The sequence below is a fragment of the Leucopleurus acutus genome, assembly GCF_964270905.1.
Source record: "Leucopleurus acutus genome assembly, chromosome: 1".
NCBI classification, from domain to species: domain Eukaryota; kingdom Metazoa; phylum Chordata; class Mammalia; order Artiodactyla; family Delphinidae; genus Leucopleurus; species Leucopleurus acutus.
This window is the reverse complement of record NC_139142.1, coordinates 64522357-64544804: the sequence shown is the minus strand read 5'-3', so window position 1 is coordinate 64544804 and position 22448 is coordinate 64522357. Positions and strand designations below refer to the sequence as shown.

The 22448-nt window shown below is 40.3% G+C and overlaps 1 protein-coding gene across 12 annotated transcripts in view; it reads left to right on the top strand.

Annotated features, from left to right (window-relative positions):
* The window catches only part of NPAS3 (neuronal PAS domain protein 3), a gene marked incomplete at both ends in the record, with an annotated part of 868696 nt that overhangs the window by 604352 nt on the left and 241896 nt on the right, over positions 1-22448 (top strand). For all 12 annotated transcript variants that reach the window (XM_082853402.1, XM_082853400.1, XM_082853397.1 and 9 more), the window contains one exon: positions 19317-19406. In XM_082853402.1, the coding sequence (XP_082709528.1) occupies positions 19317-19406 (90 nt within the window). The remainder of the gene's footprint in view (positions 1-19316; positions 19407-22448) is intronic.

Below are 22448 nucleotides of genomic sequence, written 5' to 3'. Positions count from 1 at the left end.
CGCTGCCAGCCTCTGCGGAGGAACCTCACCCGTGCTCACGTCACCCCCAGGGCTCCTCCAGGCTGAATAATCCCATCCATTTAACCATTCTTTAAAAGTCTTATGTTTCAATTATCTGACCATTTTCTCAGCTTCCTTTTGAACCTTTTCTCAATTCTTCTTTCAGTAAAGCAGCACCCCCCAGAACTGATTTTAAGAGCTAAACAGTGCTGAATTTTTTTAATTTTATTTTATTGAAGTATAGTTGATTTACAATGTTGTGTTAATTTCTGCTTTAAGCAAAGTGATTCAGTTATACATATATATATATATATATATATATATATATATATATATGTTCTTTTTCATATTCTTTTCCATTATGGGTTACCACAGGATATTGAATAAACTTCCCTGTGCTATAGAGTAGGACCTTGCCATTTATAAACAGTGCTGAATTTTTAAAAAATTAACTTAGAATTCAAAAATTCAGTGTTGGTGGCTCCCACACTGATAGGCATTTAGCATAAAAATAATGAGTTGATCATGTGCCCCATGTAAAAGAACTGTCGGCACTCACACACACACATGATGGGAGGGACATGTTGGCCTTTACACAGCCCTGGAGAGCAGGAGACACTCCCTAGGACACCATGACCTATGCTTGCTGAGCAGGAGACAGCCAGCTGCCTTGAAGTCTCTCACATACCTGGGAGGACGGGTGTTATTTGAAGGTAAACAGAATTGGACTCAGGCAAAATTGTCTAGTGGATGAAAGGCTTCAGCATTGGGCATTTTTTATTCTCTTTCCTCGCCACCCCCTACCTGCCCTCCTGTACCCACATTGATGAATGTGCAGGCCAGTGCTGTGTACTTAGAAGAAGTAGTTACTGAGGTAAAGCACGCTGCTGCCAAAGAGAGAACCTCCGTGGGAATTGCCTCCCTCCTTCCTTCATCTCGTTTCACACTCTCGCTAGCCCATTCCCATCTGGAACACAGTTCGAGGAAGCTTAGAGACGGTCTTCTCTCTAGCCCATATCCACTTTCATCTGCTTCCAGTTATACTTGAAGAGGGAGTGGTGGAAACAATACAGAATTAGTATAAAATCATTACAGTATCAGTATTTTCAACAGCAACTTACTAATAGAAACGTTACTGTTAATATCTTCACTACTTCAATACCCAGAACTTTATCCATTCTTTTTTTTTTTTTTTGCGGTACGCAGGCCTCTCACTGTTGTGGCCTCTCCCATTGCGGAGCACAGGCTCCGGACGCACAGGCTCAGCAGCCATGGCTCATGGGACCAGCCGCTCCGCGGCATGTGGGATCTTCCCGGACTGGGGCACGAACCCGTGTCCCCTGCATCGGCAAGTGGACTCTCAACCACTGCGCCACCATGGAAGCCCCTTTACCCATTCTTCCTTCAAATTCTTATAGATTTTTCTATCAGTCTGTTACACTTTAGCCTGGATGAGTATTAGAATACAACTTACTTTTCTGGGACTATCAGGTGTCTATTTCCAATACTGTTTGGGTATAGGAGAACTGCTCTTCTGTATACTTGCCACAGTATTTTTAATGCATGTGTATTATTTGGGTTAAAAGGGTAAGAGTTGCCTAGGAAGCAGCCTATGTAAAAAATCGCACTTGTGGAATGAGATCTACCCAGTAGATTATGATTTACCCAAGTACAGCTTAAACCATGTCTGGCAGACTGTCAAGACCTGCTGCAGTCTCTTGGTTGGCTGAGGTCACAATCAGAGAAGACAACCACCACCTTCTTGCCCCAACTCTGCTCTGGACATCCCCCTGAGAACTATTTCTCTGCCCTCTGCCCCAGGGAACTCAGATCTATAGGGGGGCAAATAGTAGCAGTTTGGTACCAAAAAGTTAAAAATCTCTACCATGAAAAAATATAGTCCAAGTCCACGGAGTCAATATATAGTGCACAGGCTGCATTTGTGTTCCTGCCACACAACTACCACTTACTAACTCTATGATCTCAGTTTCCTCATCTCAAACAGGGATGATGATGGTATATACAGGCGTATCTTGTTTTATTGTGTTTGGCTTTATTGCACTTCACAGACACCGTGCTTTTTACAAATTGGAGGTTTCTGGCAACCCTGCGTCTAGCAAGTCTAGTGGTGCCGCTTTTCCAACAGTATTTGGTGACTTCACGTCTCTGTGTCACATTTGGATAATTCTTGCAATATTTCAAACTTTTTATTATTATTATATTTATTACTGTGATCTCTGATCAGTGATCTTCGATGTTACTAGTGTCATCGTTTTGGGGCACCAAGAACTGTGCCCACGTAAGGCGGCAAATGCTATGTGTGTTCTGACTGCCCTACCGACCCCCATTGCCCCCATCTCTCTCCCTCTCCTCAGGCTTCCCTATTCCCTGAGACACAGCAATATTGAAATTAGGCCAGTTAATAACCCCACAGTTGCCTCTAAGTGTTCAAGTGAAAGGACGAGTTTCACGTCTCTCCCTTTAAATCAAAAGCTAGAAATGATTAAGCTTAGCGAGGAAGACATGTTGTAAGCCAAGATAGGCTGAAAGCTAGGCCTGCTGTGCGAAACAGTTAGCCAAGTTGTGAATGAAAAGGAAAAGCTCTTGAAGGAAAATAAAGTGCTGCTCCAGTGAACCCATGAATGATAAGAAAACAAAACAGCCTGATTGCTGGTATGGAGAAAGTTTAAGTGGTCTGCATGGATCAAGCCAACCGCAACACTCCCTTAAGCCAAAGCCTAGTCCAGAGCAAGGCCCTAACTCTCTTCAATTCTTTGAAGACTGAGAGAGGTGAGGAAGCCGCAGAAGAAAAGTTTGATGCTAATCAAGGTTGGTTCACGAGGTTTAAGAAATCAAGGCATCTCCATGACATAAAAACACAAGGTAAAGCAGCAAGTGCTGATGTGGAAGCTACAGTAAGTTATCCAGAAGATCCAGCTAAGATAATAAATGAAGATGGACATACTAAACAACAGGTTTTCAATGTAGACCAAAAAGCCTTCTGTTGAAAGAAGATGCTATGTAGGACTTTCATAGCTAAAGAGGAGAAGTCAAAGCCTGGCTTCAAAGCTTCAAGGACAGGCTGACTGTCTTGTTAGGGGCAGTTGGTGACTAAGTTGAAGCCAATGCTCATTTACCATTCTGAAAATCCTAGGGCCCTTAAGAATTATGACTATTTTAAGCCCACTGTTGAGACCTACTGCTGAGAAAAAAAGATTCCTTTCAAAATGTTACTGCTCATTGACAATGCACCTGATCACCCAAGAGCTCTGATGAAGATGTACAAGATTCTTCTTGCTTTCATGCCTGCTAATATAATATCTATTCTGCAGCCCATGGATCAGGGAGGCATTTCAACTTTCAAGTGTTATTACTTAAGAAATACGTTTTGTAAGGCAGTAGTTGCCATAGATAGTGATTCTTCTGATGGATCTGGGCAAAGTCTGTTGAAAGCCTGGAAAGGATTCACCATTCTAGATGCCATTAAGAATATTTGTGACTCATGGGAAGAGGTCAAGATATCAATGTTAACAGGAGTTTGGAAGAAGTTGATTTTAACTCTAGTGGATGACTTCGAGAGTTTAAGACTTCAGTGGGGGAAGTAACTGCAGATGTGGTGGAAATAGCATGAGAACTAGAATTAAAAGTGGCCCCTGAAGATGTGACTGAATTGCTGCAATCTCATGATAAAACTTTAACCAATGAGGAGTTGCTTCTTATAGATGAGCAAAGAAAGGGGTTTCTTGAGATAGAATCTACTCCTGCTGAAGATGCTGTGAAGATTGTTGAAATGACAACAAAGGATTTAAAATATTACCTAAACTTAGCTGATAAACTAGCAACCGGTTTTAAGAGAATCGACTCCAATTTTGGTTTTGTTTGTTTGTTTGTTTTTTTGGGGTACGCGGGCCTCTCACTGTTGTGACCTCTCCCATTGCGGAGCACAGGCTCCGGACGCGCAGGCCCAGCGGCCATGGCTCGCGGGCCCAGCCGCTCCGCGGCATGTGGGATCTTCCCGGACCGGGGCACGAACCCGTGTGCCCTGCATCGGCAGGCGGACTCTTAACCACTGCGCCACCAGGGAAGCCCTCGACTCCAATTTTGAAAGAAGCTCTACCATGGGTAAAATATTGGATTGGCCAAAAAGTTCGTTCGGGCTTTCCTGTAAACCCCGAACGAACTTTCTGGCCAACCCACTACTATCAAACAGCATTGCGTGCTACAGAGAAATCATTCGTGAAAGGAAGAGTCAATCCATACGGATAACTTCGTTGTTGTCTCATTTTAAGAAATTGTCATGGCCACCCCAACCTTCAGCAACTACCACTCTGATCAGTCAGCAGCCACCAGCACTGAGGCAAGACCCTCCACCAGCAAAAAGATCATGAACTGCTGAAGGCTCAGATGATAGTTAGCATATTTTCACAATAAAGGATTTTTAGTTAAGGTATATACATTGTTTTTTAGACATAAATCTATTGCACACTTAACAGACTATAGTATAGTGTAAACAACTCTTATATGCAAGTGGGAAACCAAAAGTTTTGTGTGACTCGATGTATTGCAGTATTCACTTTGTTGTGGTGGTCTGGAACTGAACCCACAATATCTCTGGGGGGTGCCTGTACCTCAGAGTTAGGAAGTGAGGATTGAACTGGGTTAGTCAATGTAAAGTTCTTCTCCCAGGGTCCAAAACAGAGACTGCCTCAACAAATTCTGTCTGCCACTCATCAGCATGGTGTATATATAATATCATACATACACACACACACACACACATATAGATATATCCTTGAACAGTTCTCGTTTTTAAATGACCATGCTTATGAAAGTAAAATTATTTTTAGCCTGTTTTTATGGGTTTTTTTCTTTCTCAACTTCTTGCTGACATTACAATCGTATCCAAGTCTCCCGCCCTATATTTCCTTAACGTGTTTCTTTCTGATAACTTCTATAATAGCCTTTTTCTCCTTTACAAATATTCTCTTCACAGCTTGCGTTTATTAAAGTTCTAAAGAAGAATGTTTATGGGCAGGATGAAATCTTATTTCAACCATGAATACCGAGTCCTCTTCTTGCTTGTCCTTTTAAGTTCTTATCTAACTTATTTAATTTTACCGCCTCTAGTACATTTTCCCTCTTTTTCCAAGTGTGTATTTCTCCTTATGCCAGGTGAAAACCACTCTTATTAGCAGAGACTCTTTCTAAATCAGCATCCCAAGTCAAATAATAACCACTGTGGGCGCCATTTATTAAATACCTACTCTATGATGGCATTTTTATGTGCATTAACTCTAATCATCTTAACACCTCTGTTGAGTGGACTAAATAAGGTGTAGATATTATTCTTTACATTTTCATTTAAGAAAACAGTGAAGTTGCAAGTTCAGAGTTACAGCTTAGGTCTGCTTGAGTACAAAGCTCATGTGTTCTTTTCTACTGCACCAGGCTGCCTCTTGAAGACTTTGGAGAATGCTCATTTCAAAGCCGGGTGTGGAACCTCTTCAGCTCTGGCCACATAGGCTCTTTAGCTTCCTGGAAGGAATTGAGGAGACAAGGCCATAATTGTCCCATCTTCTCTGCCATCGGCCCAAATCTTAGAGTCCCTCTGAACCTGACCGGGGACTTTCTGACAGAGCCATGCCTCTCATGTTGAGGGCGACTAGAAGATGGAATTAAGAGAGGCTTCTCCATAGCCCCAGGTCTTTGAGCCATGAGCTATGGCCTTGGCAGGATAGCCCCCTCGCTGGGCATTTTTCAAGAATTCAAGCAGGTCCCTCCCTGGTGAAAGCTATGGAATGTGCTTCTAAGCAGTGGTCGCCATCGAGGCGCCCTGGGCGCAGAAGGAGTCCATCTGCCTGACGCATCTCCTTTTCCTTCCTCAGCCCTCTTCTTTTGGGGATTCCTCTAAAGTCCCCTGACTCTGAAAGTCTCCTGTTTCACACCTCTTAATGAGGCCAGGAATCTGTCCCTGTGGCTCAGACACCCCCGCCCCCTTTCCGGTGCCTCACCTGGGACTTGGATGATACCCATATTGCTTTCTCATTGAGGACCCTGGAGAAACACTAGAGAGAGATGTGAAAGGATCATTTCTCTTTAAACCACTTTAGCTGCTTACTGTGTCAGCCATCCTGTTGTCAACTGAGCAGAGCACAAAAGTGGCGGGAAGGGCCCTAATGCTTCAGCCCATGTCCTCCAACACAGACGGCATCTCTCCACACCTGAGTGTTTAAGCCTACATGTTCTCTTGTGTAATTCATTCAAACTTCCTAATACATCGAAAGGGGACATTGGTAATATACTTCCTTCAAAAAGTTGTTGGATAACTTGCGACACCCACCATTCTCTTGTGTGTGTCCCTGGAAGCCAAAAGATTTCAGCCTTGAAGAAGCAAACGTAAATGATACACAGCAGAACCCGTAGATTTTACTCTGTGTAGCAGACCTTTGGGGACAAGGATTCTTATCCTGCTCAAAAATGAAGATTTTGTGTCATGTCACGTTATTGAAATTTTTAGTTGAGATAACATAATCCAGTGCATTAAAGAAGCCCAATATAAGGAAGAATTGCTTTTTGGAAATCAGTGAAAGAATTTCTTTTGTTCATTGCCTATAAGGGTATGTTAGTTAAACCTTGCTGAGATTATGGAAGAGAGCTGGCCTCGCTGCATTATGGAATATTGATAATAATGTTAGTCATGTACCGTTACACTGTCTTAGTCTCACTAGCTCAAGTGGGGATTCAGTATGTTGATAAACTGCGGAGACCTGCGCCGACATAAAGTACGTTAGTTCTGCCTAGTAGGTCGTGCCTGTGTGCTTTTAGGCTACATCCATTAGGCCGTGTCTGTGTGCTTCTTAGGAAATGGCAAAATAATGTTGGCTATACACTTTCGTGAAAGGTGTCTGCATGACGGAAAAGAGCCAGGAAAGGGTTAAAAATCTGGGGGAGAGGAGCAGCAAATGTCTTAAGCAAGTGCGATTACTTATAATGAGAACAGAAAGAACATACGGAAAATGATAAAGGCTTAAGGTTGTGTTTGTAAAACCCTTAATATATTTTTTATTTGCTTCGGGATAAAAGTCTTCCATTAGGACACAGAGGCCAATTTGAGTCTTTAGGGGCTCAGTCCTTTAGGGAAACTCACTCTCCAGCCTGTGAAGCATTTAAGTAGAAATTAAAGTAGGTCATCCTATTACTAAGAAGAAGCCCCCAAGCAAGACAATAAAACAAACCTCACTTGTTGGAAAAGGTCAAGGCTAAAATGAACAAATCTCATTGGAGGCAGAAAGAATCTATCGCCAATATTCAACCACATAAAATTTACACTAGCCTACACAAATTTGGAGCCACTCTTGGTCTTCAAATTTTGTCAGTAATCACTATTCATCCATGAGTCAGATATATAAACATTTTCATGGTTGTTTTACTGCCCAGGGGAGTTTTCACTTACAAACACATTCAGAACAGGATTGCTGAGTAGCTGGGAACAGTAGCTGAGAAGCATGGTACACACCGACCACCACACCACACCATCCCCACAACCATCAATATCTCTTGCACTAAATGGATGAATGCAGAATGCAAACCAAAAGGTAAAAGGCAAAGAGATAAAAGGAAATAAGAGAAAAAAGGAAAAATGAAAAGGGGGCTGAAATGAAAACTAGAAATGGGCTTGAAGCTGTTGATCCCAAACCTCTACACTGGTTTCCAAGGTGATCCCAGGTGATGTTCTATAATGCTTCCTCACTTTTTTCAGGCTACTATCACTCGTGAGGAGGTTGGTGTTTACTTACACTGTAAGTTATGTTTAAGGAAGAGTTGTAATGGGGATTCATCTTTCTTTCAAAATTATTAGGAAGTTCTCCATTAAAGAATTAAGTCTGCAAGCTTATGTGATGGAATGTGGTAGATACAGGTAGAAAATGTCTTAAATGGGAAGTGGATCATCTTGTAGTCTTGGGATTCTAGACAGCTAAGAAAAATGCCATCCTAGTAATGAAAATAATACTAGTTCACCTGCCCATCCCTTAGAAGAAACCAGGCAGAGGGCCAAGTGAAGAATCAGACTTGGAATTGTTCCTTCCTACCACTGTTGCGGGCAATTTGGATGTCTTTGACATCGAAGGTTGAGAATGACTATGTAGGAGGTGACGGTTGTGGCTGAAGGTATTAAAGGGCTGTATGGTTGAGGCCTCTATAAATTTTGTAGATTAACTAGAATTTTAATAAGTCCAATAGTCATTGAGAGGTAGACTGTCATTCATCAAATGCATTGAATATATCCATTTTCAAATTATTTTTGTTCTAACCTATCTTTAGCTATTTAAGTCAAAAGTGTGGGTAAATGGGTCATTGTGCACATTAGAATTAGACTGAGACTATTGATTCAAGGTTTCTAGTGAATGAATTATCAATATGACCAACTACAAATTTCTTTTAGAATTGCTGCAAATTGGCACATCAGTGCCTTTGAATAGATCATGCATGATGTAGTTATGTTACAGTTATCATTACGGTGAATCCCTGCAGGATGTGTAATGTTACGGCTCTTATATAACTTCAATGAAGCACTTGGCCCTGAGTCACTGAAAACACTTTATCCAGTGATTCCTCAGGTGTGTTAGTTGATACAGCCTCTAGAGCTAAAGTAGATATGACATTAGTAGTGTTCTGTAGCCACCCGTGCCAAATAGCCCAAGACAAAATGCACAGTCACTTAGACCTGCCTAGCAGACTGACGTGCTATGTGCTGCTTAGGAAAAAGTAGAATAGCAAGGTCTGTCACTCTTTGACAGGTGTCTAGGATGTCAGTTACCGGCCTCCAACTTCACTAAGGAACCTAGGAAAGGGGAAGATCCTAGTTGATGATAACATTCCAGGACAGGGGGAAAGGGAAGATTATATCCGGGCCAAAACTTTTTACATTTCCTTCTGCCCAGGGAAATTTATATGGTGGCATTTTTAGCTCCATGAAATGATCCATCCGTGTTTGGGAATTATAAGACCATATGTGAGCACCTTTGGAGATACCTGGATAACCAAGTATCCAGGCATCTCAAAATTTATAGAATAGATCTGTTCCTGAAAAGTTGACCATTTAGTGACAGTTCATGTATTGCATCTAATTTGCCCTTTGACACCCATGATGCGTTACTCTAGTAAAAACTTCAGCTTCAAGACAAAACAGAATTATAATTTTTGAGTATTTTTTAAACAAATTTGGGAACATGTTTTAAAGGAAAAAACTCACAGTGATTATTTGACTTAGTCAAATAGCAAAAACAGAAAATAGTTAGGTCTGTCATTTTTGCTGCCTCATAGGTGGGTCAGAAAGGCGTGAGATGGTAAGCCCAGTCGTTTCCATGGTTTAGATACATCCTTCACCTTCTTCAAATCACTGTAACAGGTCTGATTTTACATGCAAGCTAGGCACTTTAGGTTTTATCTTTGCATTTCCATTAGCTATACTTCTCTATAGACAACTTCAGTCCCATGATGCCTATTAAATCTCACTTAGATTTTGGGTAAAGCATCTTTTGATCCTGGAAATTCAAGTAATAAAATAACGAGTAACTCTTCAGTGGTGGCACTGAATTCTCTTCCAGTCACGATAGTCATCAAAGGAGATCAGGAGCAGGAAGAAAACTCCAATCTCATTTTTCATATTAAAAAATTCCACTTTAGAAAGTCAGTGGAAAATATCAGAATTTAATTTTCTTCTTTACTAATGTCTTTATCCCACAAAATTACAGACACCAGAAACTTCATAGCCTAGCCCAGTCCTTTCATTCTGTTCCTGAATTGAACCACAGCAGAAGCCAAGATATATAGCCAAGTACCATTGCTTTTAATGGTATAAATTTGGACTGTCATTTAATATACACCTAGCAAATTTGGTGCTAGCAAATTTCACACTCAATTGCTCTACTTTGAAGGGTATCATCCAGGGATTCTCTGAAGAAGATTTCTTATGACATTAGTTGTTATGCTTTGGAGATATGCAAATATGTTAGAAAACAACAAAAATCCACAATCCCTTTTGCTTCACCTGTGTTCAATAGGCATGTGGGGATAAAAGCAGAAGCATTTCTTTAGACCCCTGAATAGGATGAGACCTCTGTGGACAAGCACGTATGCCGTTCTTTCTTACCTAGACTCAGTGGCCAACTGTGAAATGAAAATAGAAGGTTGGCAAAGCAATCGAGAGCCGTAGCAGGTGGTAAACCAAGCTGTTTATCTCAAGATCATTCAGGACCTGGTTTCTAATTCCATCAGAGTAATTGATTTTCACATAAATATGCATCTTTGCTTTGTATGGAGCTAAGGCAATGAAGCAATGTAGCCTTTAAGCATTTGAAATGTACAGAAAACCAATATAAAGATATCAATATTGTAAATATAAGATACAGAATAGGTGCAATTACTTGAAAACGATTTCAAAAACAATCCTAATAAGTATTGTCGATTTCTGGGACTGAATGCTGCTATTAGCAGTCCATCATATTTATAGCTTAATGGGGGTCTAGTAAAAATTAATTATTAATTACATGAATGATACATAAAATAAAGAGCAGAGAATCTAGTTACAATGATTTCCTGAAATTAACACTGAAGGTTTTCATGGCCCAAGCATTTTCATCCCCACCAGAATTTCCAAACTACTGTCTTAGTCCAGGCTACCATAACAGAATACCATAGACTTGGTGGCTTAAACAACAGAAATTTATTTTCTCATAGCCTGGAGTCTAAAGGTCCAAGATCAAGGTGCCAGCACAGTTGGATTCTGGTGAGGACTCTACTCCTGGCTTGCTGATGGCCGCCTTCTGGCTGTGTGCTCTCATGGCCTTTTCTGGGTGCTTGCCTGTGGAGAGATTGCTCTCTCTTTCTCTTCTTATAAGGCCACCAGTCCTATCAGATTAGGACCCATATGACCTCATTTAACCTTAATTACCTCTTAAAAACCTGGCCCCCAAATATAGTCACATTGGGGTTTAGGGCTTCAACATATAAATTTGCAGGGGCGGGGTGGGGGGGTGGGGGGGGAATCGTAATTCAGTTAGTCCATGGCAAATATATTTGTAACAATTAAGTTCTTTTCAGTACAAATGTTTTTAATACCCTTTCCCTAGAGATATCAGTAAGTGTTTCCTGAAATGAAACTCATATGTGAATGCACCAGTTTAATATCTAAGGTCTCTAAATGGTCTTTTAATGTGCTAAATTCATTACAGCGTTCTCTAATCATTGTTACTACCTCTGACACAAACTCCTTACCTAAAGAACTACATGTACAAAGATTTTATCATTTTCTCTTAAGTATCCTGTTCTTTAAAGTTACCCACTGCCCAGTAAACAGTCCGGTTCATGTCATAATCAGCCGTAACAGAAACAGCAATATGGGTCTATCTTGTATCATTGAGGATGTACTTTTAGGCAAACATGACTATAAAATAAATTTCTACAAAATCAATCTTATTTTCACATGAACTTCTATATAAAATAGTGTAGAAAGGAAAAAACTCTGAGTCTAAATGAAAAACTTTGGGACAGGAAATGGGGTTAGTGCGCTGGCCAGCTCCATGGCCTGCTGGTGTGTGTTCTCAAGTCTTGTCCTGGCAGTCGCCCGTTGGGAGGTGTGGTTCTCCTAGCAGTTATGTATCAACTGGGGTCCCTTCTCTATTCTAGGCATTAGCCTCTTCCTCTAAGGCATGAGAATTTCCTTGAGGGCTGTAGTCTCTTGGCTGGACATTTACAAATTCCAGGAAGATAAATATGTGAGGTGATGGATGTGTTAATTAATCAGACGGGAGGAATGTATATGTATATCCAATCATCGCAGTATATACTTTAAATATTTTACAATTTCATGTGTCAATTATATCTCAATAAAGCTTAAAAAGTACAAATTCCATTAGTCCATGCCTTTTCCAACCCAACGACAGCATATTAGAGGTATGGAGCTTGGTAATATCAGACGAGAGTACCCACCAGGTATGGAGGGTGGGTGTCCTAAGCTGCCTTTGCCTTGCTGCTTTTTGTTTTATAAAGTTAATTTCCAACTTTACTCGTTTTCTTAGTCTTGGATCCCACAGATGAATTTTCTTCAAGAACATAACTCATGAGTTGGTCTTCGTTCAGCTAGTACAGGCCTGGTGCATAGGAAGGCCTGGTGCAACAGGTGTTTTCTGAATGCATCACACTGCAAAAAGAGGAGTGTGAGACTCACTTATGTGGAAAGAAATGCTGGAGGAAGCATAGATTCCTAGCAGCTGTGATGGGGTGCGAAACAACTGAGGTCCCCAGCTGGTAGTCCCAGTAGCAGGAGGAAAAGGAAGTTCCTTCTTTCTTACATCTACCACGTATTGATGTGTGACATTGGGCGATGTATTTAATTTCTCTGAGCCTCAGTTTCCTTATCTGTAACGTAGGATTAAATAATACCCAGCTCACATTTGGGCTAAACAATTTCCCTAACAAATATTAGTTTCCTTCCCTTCCCTCTCCTCTTTGGTGAATATTTGAGTGAACTGAGCATTGTTTAAGACATCATATAATATAATATGCTATGATCATATATATTATATATGATACAGTATATTTGATATATATTATATGTATATCTATATATGTGTGTATGTATTATGACCATTCCCTATTTTACAGTCATCTGTTATCCACAGGATGCCAACAATTATTAGTATCTGTTCTTTTGTGTGTGTTGTTTTGTATAACTCAGACAATTTGAAAGACACCTGGAGCCAAGCTCCACGTGTAGCCAGAGCAAAGCAGTACCATTTTTAGGCCTTTCGGGACCAATACGACATAGCGCTTCTATTACTCCTGCCGGCCTGGGAATTCCGCCTTTAACTTGAAAGAGAATTCTGAATTCAAAGAGAAGGATGCACAATAAGGAATTCGCTCCTGCATTCTGAAAAGCCTATGTTTCAATAAGCTAATATACCACATACACAAAAAGGAGACATTTTAACGTTGCAGTGGATATTTGTGCCTTAGGATAGCTAGTGGGGATCCTCTTCTTGAGGCAGAAGGAGCACATGGTCAGTTCTGCCTCAGGTGGAGTCCCAGTCCCCTGGGACAAGCCACAGGTAATGTGGGGTCTGCGTGTTGCCCCCTGTGGCTCAGAGACACAGACACGTGTGGTTCTACCAAATGCCGCACCCTGTCTTTATACCAGAGCCTGTTGTCCATGTGGATGGATGTTCAAATCAAGAAATCCACCTTCCTCAAGGCTGGATGTACGGCTTGAACTAGCATCCCAGAGTAAAAAGGTCAGCACTTTGATACACAGCTTCCACGAAATGGAATTTTAATGAGCAGGAGCAAAACCTGATCTCCTTGCTCAGAAAGCAGATGTCTTTGTTCTTTTCATGTTGTAACATTTCACTAGCTCAACATCTCCCCTTTTATTCTGGTACCTCTCCTCTAAGAACTGAAGAGAGGCCATCTGTGTCTCTCTGCACTGTTTTCTCACCTAAGATGTTTGGAGTTATGTGTTTTAGGAAACTCTTAGGAAAGGTGTCTTGCAGTGTCAAGGTTTGTTGTTCTGGAATTCTTTTTTAAAGGGAAAATAGTCAGATTTGACCGAATTAATCCAATTTAGCATTGTGATTGGGGAACATGTAGCTTTGGGTATGTGATAATCATATGAACCTGTTCTATCATCCTTCATGTTATTGACTCATTGCCAGTGAGGGGACTAAAGAAAAGACACAGGAGCCAGAAAGCTCTGAGAGATTTCTGAGAGTTAACTAAAAGCCCAACCGTTGATGTGTGCTTTTCTCCACTTTGAGAAAATATAGTTGACTTAGATGCTTTCTAAGAATAAGGCTTTTGTTTCTACACAGTGCTTGATGGTTAAAACTCAGATTGCAAAGGCAAAATTTGGGAAACTTTTTCTTCCCCATAAACAGATACACGTGGGCACTTCTGGGCATCATCCCAGGCTCTCCTCGAGGTTGCCGGGAGTCCACATGTGTGTGCGTGAGCAGTACAGCATCACCTCCTGAGTGCAATCAGAGGGCAACATGGCATTTTAATGAGCTCGATCAAAGTGTTATTGTATCGCAAGGCCAAAAAATGTAAGAAACGCTTTTTCCTAACTCTTTTATCTGCTGCCAAAACAGAGCGGAAAGATAAGTATTGGAGCCCCATCCTCACCTTCCAGACCGTGCTTCTTTTGCTCTTGGCTTCTTCACTCTTTCATGACAGTGGAGATACGTGGTTCAAGGGCAGGCTCACATATTCATGATGCTCACCCATTGCTCAGGTTGCAGAAAGGATTTCCTCACACAGCCTCTCCTTGTTAACAGCAAAGCCACTGTAGCAGTTATAGAATGCCCGTATCTAATGGCTGGCAAGCATTGTGCTCAAATTCACGTTCTGCTCTTGTCCTAACAGAATTATGTCATGACAATGAAAAACGCTGGGTTTGGAGGGAACGTTGAGTGTGTCAGACTCTGTACTTTATCACGGGTGGGTATTTTCTCCACAACCTAAGCCTGAAGTAGAAGAACATCGCAGATGCATAGTGCATAGGACACGGAGCACACACTTGCATTTAAATCACGTATATCTTACTTTTTTACTGATGTAATTGTGAAATATGTTCTTTTTGCATTCATAATTAGGGGGTGGAACAGATGGTGAAGGCTTAGTTTAAAATAATCTGTCATTAAAATAACCTAGCCTACTGGTAATTCTTCACTCTAACTGGAGTTAGGTCATAGGAAAAGAGTTTGGGGTGATTTCTTTTTTCCTCTTCTACATTGGAATGTAGGAAAAAACCACTAATTTCAGAGTAGTCCTACACGTGAGAATTGTCTCTATAAGGGCACGATAGTAAGATTTCACTCTGAAATTTGGCTGCGGTGAAATATGCAGGGAAAAAAAAGAAAGCAGAGATAAAACAGCTTTGACGACTATAAATCCATTTAGCACAATGCATTAAACATTAGTATACCTTCAATCATGAAGCTATAGTTAGTTTCGTACCCTGGAAAGAAGTAGCCTCATTATTTGACAAATACTGTTAGAGACACTCAGCTTTTGGGGTTAAGAAACTGTGCCTTACAGTTTATGTGTTACACTGATGTCAGGGGATATAAATTATAATTACAGGCGTTATTATTCAGAGATGTTATAGCTCCTGACTTCTGTATCCAAGCCTTATTGCTGCACACATACCTCGTAGACTTACTGGGTTGTGACAAAGAAAATCTCCCAACAGCCCTGTCGAGATGGCTAAGAACTGGTTTTAGTAATAAGAACGCTGTCTTGATGAATCAGACACTCGCATGCCTTGAAAATGTCTGTTTTACTGTTTCTTCTAAGATTTTTTTCTCCATCTGCTTTGAGGAAAGCAGATAGATTTCAGCGTGGCTTTATAATAAATCTTCTCAAGGAGGGACTAGCATTAACATTTGTGTAGATTCTTTTTCATCTTAATCCAACCTTAGTTAATAATCAGAAAATTCTACATACTGAGTAAGAAGATGTAATTAACCCTTTGACCCCAGAATCTTAATTGGCGCCTGTTGAAAACAGTGGGCAGTTTTAAAAAAAAAAAAAAAATTAAAAGGTAGCCTGCAGTGATTGAAACAGCTCAGCATATAGCAGTTTCTTGACCCAAAATTTTTTAAATTTCCACCAAACTTTAAGATTAATCGTATTTGGTTCCCAAGACTAACTAATTGAATGTTTCCTTCCTCCTCCCACCTTTTAAAATTAAGACACCCACATTAAACCAATATTGATGCTACTCTTAAAAATTTTCTAAGCGGCAAAATACAGCTAACTATAGACAGGGATGACCCTGAATCAGAAGGTAATGGCTACGCGAAGAGCGACCTTGCCAACCTGCTGGAGACCTGGTTTCATATTCATTCTTTATCTGAAATGTAATTATAACCGAGTTATTGATCTTCATCTCATACTATAGATATAATTGACTGAAATGATAAGCATAAAAGTGAACAGTATGGTTAACTAACTTGTTTTGTTTATCTTTGCAATGACAAACAACTAACCTGACTAGTTGTTTCTTCCCCCCACCAAACTGGCTATTTTTAATTGAATTGACTGGATGTTTTGAGTCATGTAGACAGAGCCTCATTTTAATCTCACCAGGAAATTGGAGCATGTGTCGAAGCTTCTGTTTTTGCCAAACAAAACTGGCCAGTTCTTAGATTGCCACTGCTTAATAGTATCAGATGTTTAGCCTCCAGATATTCCTTTTCCCTGCTATGGTGCCCAGACTTCCTCTAGTATTTTAGTAAATACATGAGATATGAACCTACTTTCAAAAAAAAAATCATAATCCCTTTCAGTGAGAAAGTAAAGGATGTGTTTCAGTGGCAAATGAATAGCACTGGGTATTTTGGAAGACTATGAAAGGATCCAGTCTAACTCTGATCTTCCAAATGTCAGGAGCTATCCCAGACTATGTTAGACATCTGTGGCATCAGAATCTGCAAATAATCTAATAGCTCCATAAAGAGAACTCTTGGAGGAAATAATCACCATTTCTCGTACTCAATTCTAGCACGTGTGATGTGAGGGAAGGAGCTTTGGGCTTGGAGGTAGAATTGGATTTACTAAGTCTTAGCTGAACAGTTGTTAAGTGTTGGCTAGAGATAAATAAGACATTGCCTCGCTGTGGAGAAATTCAGTCTCCTTGGGAGCTGAATAAGCCGACCAGGATGATACCATGTCATCAGTGCTTTAATAATACTATGGGAGGCGGCATATTTAATCCTGGCTCTGCCACTAGCTGGCTGTATGGTCTTACCCAGCCACTTAGCCTCTCTGTGCTGACATTTCCTCACTTGAAAAATGAGAGTTTAGACTACAGGGGGGTCATCTCTGTGCCATCTCCATTAATCCTTTCTTCTGCTCTCATTTAGCTTTCTGATTGTCACTTGTCCTCATAGAAGTTCCCTTGTGATCTCTCTCTGTGTGTCCCTCTAATCTGATAGTGGCATTTTAGGGTTTGAGAAGATGGCTTACACAGCTCTCTGTGATTATATACCAGACCATGACTCTTAGGTTGAATGGAAAACCTAACCAAGCCCTTCTCTCCCTGGGGAAGGTCAAAAGAGGGAGTCTTAATCCTCATGAGTCATTCTTAGGAGATGTCTTGCTTGAGGTGAAGACATGTTGAAATGAGATGCTTCCCAAACTTCTGCAAAGGAAACTTCTATCCTTTTGCACTTTTGGTTCCAAGTAAGCTTCCACTGCACCACACCTGAAGCTTGAAAGTTTGGCTCTCACAAGCCTCCAGAGGGTTTGACAGTTTTGTCAAAGATAAGGAATGCAGTTCTCCTGGACAGTGTTTTGTTCCCTGTCCTCTAGATGCTTCCAGGGAGATATTACAGAGCAAAGGTAACCAGGTGACCTCTTGTGGAAGTGACTTATGAACTCTCTTGTCATCCCATTTCTCATTTGTCTCCTAATGGTAGGATTCTATCATTGGAACAAAGCATTCAAAAACAAGGGACGATTTTTAAGAAGTTGTAGGCTGCCTCTTAATACAAATATTTTAACTTCAGAAATGCTATCCGATTTATCTTTTCATTAATGTACTCGTATCAAGTAGAGGATCTTTATTTTTAGTGGAAGGCAAGGCAGTATAGTGAATGAGTCTGACTGTCTCATTCATGAGTTTGAATCCTAACTTCATCACTTGCTAGGGTCAGGCATATTGCCTAACTTCGCTAAGCCTCAATTTCCTTGTATGTAAAATGTGGATAATAATATAATTACCTCAAATGGTGCTTGTGAAAATTAAAAGAGACAATACATGCAAACTGCTTAGTACATAATAAATGTAAGCTAATTAATAAATGTAAGCTCTTATTGTTGTACTGTCTTGACCAAAACCTTGTCTATCGTGTAATTTGCTTTTATGTGGAGGAATACAATGTGACTTTTGAATTGTTTTCAGAAGCCACTAAATCAGAGGAGGTGGTTGGGTGCTACCCATAACTTCTGACCGGTGGGGCTGTGAAAATAGATCAGGAAGCATGGAATCCAAATTTCATGCACACGCACACAAACACATATTCCCATAGCGATACATACATATATATAAATACAGGTATTTAATATATATATATATTAAATACATATATATGTATGTTATGCATATATAACTCTGAAAAAGTTCAGTATTTTAAGAGGCTGAAATTATTCCTGAGATTTGAGGCAGTGTATTTTTCTACCTGAATTTTACATGCTTCTTCCACCTTTCTATATTTAAAAATTATGACATTAGTTTAATGTTGCCCCATACCTTGTTCCCAGTGAGGATTCCCTGTATTTCCAAATTCCTTTGTAAATACCACTAATCTTTAAAACTTCTTTTTTGGGGCAAGCAATACTTGTGCAACCTACCTGGTTAAAAATAAATAAATAAAGCAAAACACAAGACAGGAGGATGATGGAACATATAAAATGCACTTGGATTGCAAGAATTTGAAAACAAATCTATTCTCAATTTAAGTGGTATCTTGCAGTTGAAGTCCATGATGATTTGCACCATTCATCAAACTGAAAATGAAGCCCTCCCTTTGAAAAGTGGACTAAGGTTTCAGGAGTTACAGATGATGTGCAGCATCCTTCGTCCTCCTCCCCCACCCCCTCTTCTTCTTTTCTTTCCACTTCAGGAGTTGTAGTAGAAACTAGACCTATCAAATAAAACTTTAATACAGAGTTTTGCAAAACAAGGATTACAGTGTGTAAGGCTTCAGCCTGTAAACATTCACCCATAATATATTGACTTGCCCTATTTGTTCTAACACAATAGGCACTGGGAGTGAGGAGAGAATAATCCTCTATTAATTAGCAAATTACTGATGTCCATAGGAGCTCAAGTGGCGATTTTACTTACTCTTCATATAAGAACTCTTTTTTTCTCTTATTCCATGACAATTTTCATTCCTGTTCAGCTATTTAATAATCATGCTGATTTAATCTCACTAACTACTGAATCCAAAAAAATGAAGTCAACGTCTCATAAAATCAACATGACTTGACTTTATGTGTAAATGTAATGCATCTTGATCAAAACGACAGAGACATAAGGAAGTTCCTGGAATAAGGGAGAGCTTGTGGTCTTCATTCAGACCTTTCATTTGTTCATGTATAATGCAGTAAAGGTCTTAGGATTGTGTTAAACATGAAGGAAAAAGTGGTCTTAAATTTGGTTATGTGTTGCTTTGCATCAGATGCCTTATTAACTAAATGCCCACGATATATACTTATTAACCTATTTATATATTTATTTTTTTCTGCAGTCCCTGGATGGCTTTGTATTTGCACTAAATCAAGAAGGAAAATTTTTGTACATTTCTGAAACAGTCTCCATCTACCTAGGCCTCTCGCAAGTAAGTAAGACAATTTGATTCTTGACAGCAGCTGGGAAGGCTCCTTCAGCCTCATGTCTTTCCTTCTTCAGCAGATACTCTCTTTAGCGTGAATTACCCAATTTATTCTTTCAATGGCTCTACCTGACTCTGATCACGAAGTCAATGAGAAAATTGTATGTCAGTTCGGAACGTTCAGAATCAACCTGTGCTCAAAACTTTAGTCCCCCTCCCCACCCCCCAAGGATCATTATTAATTTATTGAGAACAAATGAAGTTTCTTCCCTTGGTTGTTTTGAACTTTGAAACCTCTGTGCCCGGTAGGAGAGGGACACACTAATAGTGCTTCCCTTGTGTCCTATTACTGGATGTTTATGGAGGACCCTGCATTGTCCTGGGAGCTGACACAATGACAGGGAGTCATTTGGAGTCAAGAAATGCTGAAAGAGACCATTAAAATGTGTTGCAGGGAGGGTTCCTGCAAGGACGTATTTTGCTGCCTTTGCAAATATTTCCTAATGCGGAAAGACAATTTCATAAAGTAGGATAATCTTTCATTATTTGCGGTTTAATTACCCACATGTGTCTGTCAGAGGTGAAAACAAAGGAAGATGGAGGCAGATGGGGCAAGGGAAAAAAATCCTAGATGTCAGTTCTTGAGATTCCCCTGGAACACAAAAATTTGACTTTCGTTGGATTCCCAGACACAGGCTGCAGCTACAGAATGCCAAAATACCCTGAAGAAAAGTTTGCAGTTCCACTAATTATCCAGATGTTTTCTCCATAAAAAGGCTAAACATCTGGGTATCTGTGCCCACACAGGTGATTGGCTGAGCTCGACCCTTTTCATCTGGTGGTTTGGCACGAGAAAAACATAGCCTCGGTGGGAGGGATTTTGTATGTATGTGATGATCTGCCAAGCTGGATAATCTACTTCTCATTCAGTTTCCCCTTTGAGCTAAAGATGGAGATAAGATTTGTCTCTCTCCTCTTAGGCAGGACGCACCCTAAACTCACGGCTTCTGAGAGTTGGCACTGCTCTAAGGAGGCAGCCAGCGTGGTTGGAACATTTTGGCTGTTAGTGAGTTTGCTGGGTAATAGCTAAATCAAGAAAGACATTGGGAAATAATAGAGAGACATATCTGGCATTTGAGGAGGGTTGGGGGAGGAGGAGAAACACTGCCAAATTTAATTATTTGCCTTTGAGAATCCAAGCAGGGGGCCATTAACTCTTCCTTTAAGGACATGCAAGCTATTGGCTGTAGTGTATCTTGCAATTCTATTTTATGTAAACTTGAGCAAACCAAATGATAGAAGCTGGGCTACCGTCAACTCGATATTAGTATTCTTGCGTCTTGTTGAAATCTCTGGTTTTCTAATGGCTTTTAATAGACTGTAAGCCTTGTCTTAATCTGTTTGGGACCTAGAATTGAGAATCTCCAGTGTTGAAATTGGTGCGCCACCATATTAATACTGTACAGAACTGGAAACCCCACTGTTTGTTGTTCCGCAATGCCCGTATTCATCTGTTTTGTGCAGACTATCCAACAAAGTTTAATAAGCCAGTGAAGAAGAAGGATGAATAATTAGTTTAAGCAGGTAAATGCTAATTAGGGAACTCCCGAAAAGGATCCATTATATACTCGCTCAAAACACATTTTACAGCCCTGGTTAGTGGTATAATGCAAATTCTGTCAAGGCAACTGCATTTTCTGTAATTGAGATGTGTACGTTTGCTTTGCATAACAGATGGCTCTGTATGCTTAGAGTGATAGCTAGGAAAATAATAATTGCATTATTCTGGCCAAAAGAATATTAGCTCTTGGGTCTTGGCCATTTCAGTCAGTCCTCCTGCCAGCACAGCATATGCACATATATGGATTGGATTTTCAAGGAAATTGATGCATCTGGAATAGTGTGGCCATCTGAAATATCATCTGTTCAAGAAAAATTTGGCTTTAACCCTGTGCTGGTTTCTCCTTAAAAAGCAATAGATTCCACTGCTTCTCTACTGTGGCGTCAAGTCAGTCTTTTCCTAAAATCTGAGGCAAATCATTGAGGATTCCGTAGAATAAAGCAGCTGTGCAGACATGGTACAGTAGCTGGCAACTTCCGTGCAGTCCTTCCCCACCTTTGCATGGGATGGGTTGTAAAGTGCATATCAATAGTCAGCGTCCTGACTCGCCCAGGGGTAGACGCTGGCCACAATGGGCTGTTGCCCTCTGTGGAGGTTGTGTCCAGTGTCGCCCAAAGGGTCCAATGCGCAGGTAGAGGCCACGTGGTACGGGACAGAAGTCTTCATCTGAAGGCGTTATGCAACTGAAATGATGAAGGGTAAATCACTACAAAGTGATTTTTGCATACACCAGTGAGTGTATTTGGAGTTCTAAACAAATTTAGAAATAGTTCTGGGTTAACATGGAAATAATTTGATAGGGCATGGTGTGTTTTGAAATGCCTAAAGAATGAGGGGGAAAATCTATGCTAAAACTTTGGGAAAGGTTTTCCAACCCAATTAATGTTCTAAGTTCTAAAAAGGTAGTTGGGGGTCCTGAGACATAACTCTTCCCAAGTTTCTTCAGTGCCCTCTTTCAGTTATGGGGTATGGGCTGCTCACTGGTGACATACAGTGTAAATGTACTCAAAGTTATTCAATTAAGTACCTCCTTAATCTTTTACACACACACACACACACACACACACACACACACACACACACACACACATCCTTAATTAAGTGCAAACCAAACACTCTGCTTTTGTCCTACAACTTTGACTCAGTGGTTCTCCCATCAAATTCTAGACAGTGATAAGCAATCTATATAGTTATTGTCCCTTCTTACCTTTTTAAACAGTGCCATTAAATCAAGAAAATGTGTAATTGTATCATCGTATCCAGTGAAATTGTTGAAGAATACTGCGAACGTGTCATTTTGTTAGAGCATAGCCGCGTCTGCATTTGTAACTCTCAAGATGTATCTTTCTCAGTTTTATTTTCTTTCAACATGTAAATAAATATGGTGGCTTTGAAACGGCTTATGTTCTCAAGAAAGAATTAGGAGT